Here is an 8,470-nt window from a genome sequence, read left to right as displayed (position 1 = left end):
GCCTTGAGCTGAAGAGCTGAGGGACAGCGCCCAGGCCCAGAGTTCAAGCCCCACAACCGACAAAAAAAAAAAAAAGGCTGAGATCTGAGGATCTTGGTTCAAAGCTGGCTCAGGCAGGAAAGTCTGTGAGACTCTCCAGTTAACCACCAGAAAACTGGAAGTAAAGCTGTGGATCACAGTGGTAAAGCTCCAGCCTTTAACACAAAAGCTCAGACAGTGCTTGGGCCCTGAGTTAAAGCCCTAGTACCAGCACAATAATAGTAAGTGTATATCTAAAAATAAACTCATTCACTATACTCCTGTGAGTGTATCCACTGTAGAATGAGATACCCAAAAGTCTGTCAAATCCTACTTTTTATTATATATGCCATACAATAAATTTACCTGCATTTCAATGTCGATTGGAGTCTGAGAGTAATGGAAAAGTTATAATTCATAGAATTGTAAGGATAACTTGAGAAACTATAAGATGGCAGATACAAAGCTTACAACATGGTTATAAGAAAATAAATTGCATAAAGTATTTTAATTTACATTAAAAAGACAATTTATTGACTCAGAGTGTTACTGACAAAAGAATTCTTGAATTCTAATTTAGTCATAGCATTGCTTTAAAAAAAATGTGGCAACTAGTTTTTAAACATCTAGGCTTTTTCAGAGTTAAAAAATTATATTTATTGACTTGTAAGTGATTCAGCCAAAAACCATAAGGGCAGATGTTTCTGTAGAAGAAAAATAGATGAAATACTCAAAAAAGTTATTTATTAAGCCAGGTGCTGGTGGCTCACGCCTGTAATCCTAGCTACTCAGGAGGCTGAGATCTGAGGATCGCGGGTCAAAGCCAGCATGGGCAGGAAAGTCTGTGAGACTCTTATCTCCAATAAACTACTCAGAAAACTGGAAGTGGCTCTGTGGCTCAAGAGGTAGAGTGCTGGACTTGAGCTGAAAAGCTAAAGGACAGTGCCGAAGGAAGGAAGGAAGGAAGGGATGGAGGGAGGGAGGGAGGGAGGGAGGGAAGGAAGGAAGAAAGGAGAAAAGTTATTTATTGTAAATCATTTCTCTGTCTGGGACTAAGTATTCAAAATATGTGAATCTGTGCTCTCATATTTGCACATTTTCTTTCTGAAATATGTCACAGGGACTCAAAGCCTTGAGCTCTCTAAACAGGAAATATAAATAATGAGCCAGGTACTAGTGGCTCACACCTGTAATCCTAGCTTCTCAGGAGGCTGAAATCTAAGGATCACAGTTCAAAGCCATCCCAGGCAGAAAAGTCTATGAGACTCCTATCTTCAACCAACCACCAGAAAATGGGAAGTGATGCTGTAGCTTTAAGTGGTAGACCACTAGCCTTGAGCAAAAGAGCCTACGGACAGCACCCAGGCCCTGAGTTCAAGGCCCATAATTGGCAAATATAAAGGATATTATGAAATTTTAAATGTCAAGAACATTCATCTGTAAATTAATTTTGAACGTATAAAAATGCTTGTTAAAGATGTGAGCACTTTCAGGTAATATTCATATTTCAGTCTAAAAATTTTAGGTTACTTGCTGGTCAGTGGTGACTCGCACTTATAATTCTAGCTACTCAAGAGGATCACAGTTCAAAGCAGCCTGGGCAGGAAAGTCTATGAGAGTCTTGTCTGTAATTAACTACCAAAAAGCCGGAAATGTTGTTGTGACATTGTAGGAGAACATTAACTTGGAGCACAAAAGTGTAGAGACAGTACCCAGGCCCTGTGTTCAAGTTCCAGGACTGGCACCAAAAAAAGAACCTAAGTAGCTTCTGCAATAATTTTAATACTTTACTCATACCTTGCCATAGAAAGCAATCCAAAGCAAATGCCCAAGAATCCGGTCAATGGGATTCAGTACCTGCAGATCCATGGACTTTGTCTGTTTCTCTTGTGATTTAAGGGAAGAAGATTTGTTTATGAGGCATTGGCCATCAGTAAATAAAGAAAAGGCCTGGTTCACCGTGAACATACTGAAGAACAGCCTGGGAAAAATGTGAAAGCCAGCTTCTGAACAGTGTAGAACTAACCAGGGAACTTATGATTTGTTTTACAATTTAAACAAAGCCCAAAACAAAATAATATATACCAGTGAGTGTTAAAATTAAATTGGTCTTTGAATGTTGTATGGAAATTGTTGTTGTTTTCTTAATAGATTCCAAATCCTCTGTTTGATCTGGCTGGAATAACATGTGGACACTTTCTTGTACCTTTTTGGACCTTCTTTGGTGCAACCCTGATTGGAAAAGCAATAATTAAAATGCATATCCAGGTAATTATAGCCTTTATTCACTATTAACTGATTATGATAAACTATTATAAGACACTGAAACTGGCTCATTTTTAAGAAAATTAGGCTCATCTTTAGTTTTATAGCTTACTTAGTTAATAAAGTATGCAAATGTTACATGGATGTTAGTAAATTCCCTTATTGCCTAATGTTGTTGGTTCCTGTCTAATTCTAGCTCGTCAGGAGGATGAGATCTGAGGATGGAGGCTCCGTGCCATACTGGGCAGGAAAATCCAATTAACCACCAAAATCCAGTTAACCAGGAAAAGCTGAAAGTGGAGAGCTGTGGCTGAAGTAGTAGACCTTAAGCAAAAAAACCTCTGTGACAATACCCATGCATCAGTACTGGCACAGAAAAATAAGATTTAAAAAAAAAATTCTTTTGTTTTCCTCCTCTCTTTTTTTCCTCCCTTCCCTTTTCTCGTCTATTTTTTGCTCCATGAAACCATCTACCTAAAACTTAGCAAACAAAAGTATGTTCCTATATAGAAAAATCCACAGCATTTTTATATATATAATCAAATAATGTAGTTTCTCTCCTGACCACAACCTGAGAGAATACTGCCTTTCACTATTTCTTTATTTCTTTTCTTTCTCATACTCTATATAGTATTTCCTCTCTTGACACTAACATTCTTTACCGAAAACTAGCCAGATGTTAGTGGGGGAGAAAATGGGGAAGAAAGGATTCTGAAGAAGCAAGGAAATGTGGGCTGTGGTTACAGAAGTGAGACTCTGCTAGTCCCCAGAGACACTGAATATCTGTAGGATACACACATACACAACTAGAGCCTAAGACATTAAAGGGAAATAGATATGTGAATCAAGAGCTGTGATGTGAATTATTTCCTACTAAGGGCAGGTCTCACTAGAATAAAATTAAAAATTAACCTGGAAACAATTTGTTCTTGATTGATGTGATTTGCAACAAAGACAGGTATTTATCCAAAGAAAGTTAAGAACCATGAAGTAATGTCTCTGTGTCACTATACCATTCCATAATAATTAAAAATACACTCAACCAGCTGGGGATATATTTCTGTGGTTGAACCTGTGCATCACATGTGTAAGACCCTGAGTTAGTCTTAAGTACCAGCCAAACTAGAGATGTGGTTCAAGGGGTGGACTGCCAACTGTGAGTGAGAAAACTGAGCATGAGGCCCTGGATTCAAGCCCTTCTCTCTAGCTCTTCCTCTGGTTCTTAAAGTGGAAGAATGAGGGCTGGGAATGTGGCTTAGTGGTAGAGTGCTTGCCTAGCATGCATGAAGCCCTGGGTTCAATTCCTCTATACCACATAAACAGAAAAGGCTGGAAGTAGCATTGTGGCTCAAAGAAGTAGAGCAGGAAGTCTTGAATAGAAAAACTCTAGGCCCTGACTTCAAGCCCCACAACCAACCCCCTGCTCCTGAGTGAGGGGAGAGGAAGGGGGGAGAGGTAGAGGAGAGTATTTTTGTTGTTGTTGTTGTTGTTTTTTGTTGTTTTTTTTGGGTCCGGTCGTGGGGCCTGAACTCTACTCTGGGCCTAGGCGCTGTCCCTCAGCTCTTCAGCTCAAGGCTAGCACTCTACCACTTTGAGCCATAGCGCCGCTTCCAGCTTTTTATTTTCTTTTTGCTTATGTGGTGCTGAGGAATAGAACCCAGGGCCTCAGGCATGCAAGGCAAGTGCTCTACCACTGAGCCACCTTGCCAGCCCCGAGGGGAGTATTTTAATTAATTTATAGCAACTTTTCTAGGAATCCATAAGTTTTTGGTTTGCTGTTTTTTGGTTTGTTGGTTGTTTTTTTCTTTTTTACAGCATTGGGATTTGAATGTAGGGCCTCCTCATACCTTTCCATTTGCAGTATTTTTGCTGCTGCTTAGTTGGAGATAACCATCTCAATTTGTCTGCTTAGGCTGGCTTTGAACAATGATCCTCAGATCTCAGTCGCCTAAGTAACTAGGATTACAGCAATTCACTTGCCACCACCCTACTGGTTATGACCATTTAAGTTATAACCATTTTTAACTCTTGTTTTGTTTTGTGTTTTGTTTTTTGTTGGTCATAGGGCTTGAACTCAGGGCCTCTGGGCACTGTTCCTGAGCTCTTTTTCTAGAGCTCTACCAATTTGAGCCACAGCTCCACTTCCAGTTTTTGAGTGGTTAATTGGAGAGTTTCACAGATTCCTGCCCGGGCTGTCTTTGAGTCACAATCCTCAGATCTCAGCCTCCTGAGTAGCTAGGCTTACAGGTGTGAGCCACTGGCATCCGGCTTCAAGCTGGTTTTCTTATAGGCAACATTTATTAACCACTGTAAGTCTGACAATCACAAAATGATCATAGTAATTCTTTAATATGATTACATTAAGCATTGTAAAGTGTGGTATACTATATTAAAAATTAAAGCTGGAAGTGGGGCTGAGAATGTGGCTTAGTAGTAGAGTGCTTGCTTACCATGCATGAAGCCCTGGGTTCAATTCCTCAGTACCACATAAACAGAAAAAGCCAGAAGTGGTTCTGTGACTCAAATGGTAGAGTACTAGCCTTGAGCAAAAGAGGCTCAGGGACAGTGCTCAGGCCCTGAGTTCAAGCCCCAGGACTGGCCAAAAAAAAAAAAAACAAAACTGGAAGTGGAAGTGGAACTGTGGTTCTTGTGGTAGATTGTTAATCTCAGGCAAAAAAAAAAAAAAAAAAAGCTCAGGGACAGTGACCAAGACAGCAAAAAAAAAAGCTTGAATTTGAACCCAAATCTTAGGACTTCATGTTCAGTATTCTTTCTTTTGCATTCCCTTCTTATCTATGTAAATTATTAATATAACTATGGAAACTAAATTGTTGAATGCCTACTATTTATCAGGATTCTTGCCAGGTAATTCATATTGTTTATCTCAAAGAGGGACAAGCTATGTTAGAGAAGACAAAGTACGCTGAAGGTATAGCTCAAGTAATAAAGATGAGTTCAGATTCCCAGTATTACCCAAAGTAGCAAATACAGGAAAGAAGGAAATAACTAAGGTAAAAATAAAACTTTTTTAAAGAAACAAAATTTCTTACCTAAGACACTAAAATCCAAACTGAGCTTTTAAAGTTGAAGCTGTTTCATTGAACCTACTATGCACAGGAAAGCAAAAGAAAAAGGAAGGAAAAAGCAAAACAAAGCTACAAATCCTTTTGTTTCTGAAAGGAAAGAATCTGTATTGCTTCACTAAACCAAAGCTATGTTTGCTATGTTCTATTGTGTCATAGTGACATACTTTATAAAGGCATGTCACTTGATGTACATCCAGATGTAGTTCATGGTAACAAGCATTTCTCATTTCTTGGGTAAGCAATATTAGTGAGCAGTGTAAACATTTTAGCCATTTCTGAAATAGACAGAAACACCCAAACACATTTTTTTCTGTACTCTATACTAAACCTATTTCTGCATTTGTTTTCTTCGCCTCCTCCTCCTCCTATCTCCCTTTTTCTCCTCCCTCTCTCTCTTTTTGGTGCCAAGCCTGGGACTTGCATTCAAGGCCTATGCACGGTCCCTGAGCTTTTTCTCTCAAAGCTAGCATTCTACCACTTGAGCCACAGCTTCACTTCTGGCTTTTTGGTGGTTATTTGGAGATAGGAGTCTCATGGACACGCCTGCCCTGGATGGCTTTAAACAATGGTCCTCAGCTCTGACTTCTGAGTAAATTACAGGTGTGAGTCAACATTTACAGCTTTCATCTCTTTTTCCTCAACTTAAAATCAGACAGTTGTCCAATAAGAGTTTTATTTTTGTTGTTGTTGTTGTTGCTATGTCGGTCATAGGGCCTGAACTCTGGGCCTGGGCACTGTCCCTCAGCTCTTCAGCTCAAGGGTAGTGCCCTACCACTTGAGCCACAGCACCACTTCCGGCTTTTTCTGCTTATGTGGTGCTGAGGAATCGAACCCTGGGCCTCATGCATGCAAGGCAAGCACTCTTACCACTGAGCAACCTTCCCAGTTCCCAATAAGAGTTATCTTTATTATTGTCTTGCTACCTGTTAGCCTTCCCTAAAAATTTCAAATGGGCTTACTTAAAAATGTTAGATCAAAGCCAGGCACTGGTGGCTCACACCTCAGGAGGCTGAGATCTGAGGATCAAGGTTCAAAGCCAAACCCAGCAGAAAAGTCCATGAGAGGGGCTGGGAAGGTAGCTCAGTGGTAGAGTGCTTGCCTTGCAGGCATGAGGCCCTGGGTTCTATTCCTCAGCACCACATAAGCAGAAAAGGCCAGAAGTGGAGCTATGACTCTAGTGGTAGCGCACTAGCCTTGAGTTGAAGAGCTGAGGGACAGTGCCCACGCCAGAGTTCAGGCCCCACAACCGACCAAAAAAAAAAGTCCATGAGATTCTTATCTCTGATTAGCCACCAGAAAAACAGATGTGGCACTGTGGCTGGAGTGGTAGAGCACTAGCCTTGAGCTGAAGAGCTGAGGGATAGTGCCCAGGACCAGAGTTCAAACGCCACAACCAACAACAACAAAAAAGTTAAATCAATGCTGGGAATATGGCTTAATGGTAAAGTGCTTGCCTAGCATGCATGAAGCCCCAGGTTTGATTCCCCAGTACCACATAAACATAAAAAGCCAGAATTAGCACTGTGGCAAGGTAGAGTGCTAGCCTTGAGCAAAAGAAGCTCAGGGACAGTGCCCGGGCCCCAAGTTCAAGCCCCATGACTGGCCAAAAAAAAAGTTAGATGAAGTTTTGTCTATCCATTAGATGAGTTCAGCTCCTCTACCTAGAGACATTGTTTTTTCTCCCAAATAATGAAGAAACCATACATGTTTCTATTATCTTATACAACTTATTTACCATGGATATTGTCTCTTACCTATCTTCCTTCCCACTTACCAGCAAACACATGCATGGAATTATTAGCACCAGGAGACCAGAAATTTTCATGTATTGATTTACTGATACCTTCTAGTGTCTGTCTGACAGCTAAACCTGTCTAAGATACTTCTTTCCCAAGAAGGACACTTTAACAGATAATTGCTTTATTCATTCTGGCATGATCAGTACTCATATTTTTATTCTTCCTGCTGAGCTCTTTCCCCTGTTTCTTTGACAAATGGTTGTTGATGGGCTGTTTGGTGGTCTGTGCCTTTTATCATTCGGTAGAATTCCCACTCAGATTTCAAATGTAAAAGATTCAGATGTACATTTTTTTTTTTTTTTTTTGTCGGTTGTAGGCCTGGACTTGAGTGCTGTCCCTCAGCTCTTCGGCTCAAGGCTAGCGCTCTACCACTTGAGCTACAGCACCACTTCCAGTTTTCTGGTGGTTTATTGGAGATAAGAGTTTCACAGACTTTCCTGTCCAGTCTGACTTTGAACCATGATCCTCAAATCTCAGCCTCCTGAGTAGCTAGGATTACAGGCATGAGCCACCAGCACCCGGCTAAGACAGTGAATTTTTAAGCTGTTATATTTTAAAAGAAAATCTTGTTTTGTTTCTCAAGCAAAATTGTGCAATTATCTGGGCATTAATTTATTTTACATGTTAGGAAATGATGATAGGGAAAGCTCATGGTGATGAAATCATTCGAAGTCAATGCCATTGGTTCTGTTGATTGGGATAAGATTTATAGCCTAAATAACTGACTTTTGGCACAGACCCCTTATAGTAATGCTCTTCTCCCCTAAATCATCTGTAATAATTATCTTGGTTGCTTCATTAGTATTCAAATACCATTCATGTAACCCTGTCTTACTAGTTTTCTACATAAAATGGTGTGCTTTAGTGCAACCTGCCTTCTTTCCTCAGATTCATTTTATTTTCTTCCCCTTTATGTGGGTTACATTGGCTAAAGTAATTATTCACCAGATAATAACAATAGTAAACACTTATTTTTCTCTAAGCTTTTGTGACATTATAGATTATTTTGTTTGGTTGTTTTTAGATTTTCTTTGTTTAATTGTTTTTAAAAAAATTAATGGCATTTATACCCTTTTATATCCATTTACATTTCTATACTTGTTCTATACTTGTAATACTTTTATGGGGGCAGGGAGTGCTGGTCTTTAGTTTTTGAAATCAGGCCCTCGGTATTATCCCTGAGCTTTTGTACTCAAAGCTATGTGTGAGGGGGCTGGGAAGGTGGCTCAGTGGTAGAGTGCTTGCCTTGCATGCATGAGGCCCTGGGTTCAATTCCTCAGCACCACAAAAGCAGGAAAAAAA

The 8,470-nt window shown here is 40.0% G+C and overlaps 1 protein-coding gene across 1 annotated transcript in view; it reads left to right on the top strand.

Annotated features, from left to right (window-relative positions):
* Vmp1 (vacuole membrane protein 1) overlaps positions 1–8,470 on the top strand; it is a 104,230-nt gene that overhangs the window by 75,545 nt on the left and 20,215 nt on the right. Inside the window, exon 9 of the mRNA XM_013013086.1 lies at positions 2,170–2,286. Coding sequence (XP_012868540.1) covers positions 2,170–2,286 — 117 coding nt within the window. The remainder of the gene's footprint in view (positions 1–2,169; positions 2,287–8,470) is intronic.

This window comes from Dipodomys ordii, unplaced genomic scaffold, assembly GCF_000151885.1.
Source record: "Dipodomys ordii isolate 6190 unplaced genomic scaffold, Dord_2.0 Scaffold19, whole genome shotgun sequence".
Lineage (NCBI taxonomy): Eukaryota > Metazoa > Chordata > Mammalia > Rodentia > Heteromyidae > Dipodomys > Dipodomys ordii.
This window is presented reverse-complemented; position numbering and strand designations above follow the sequence as displayed.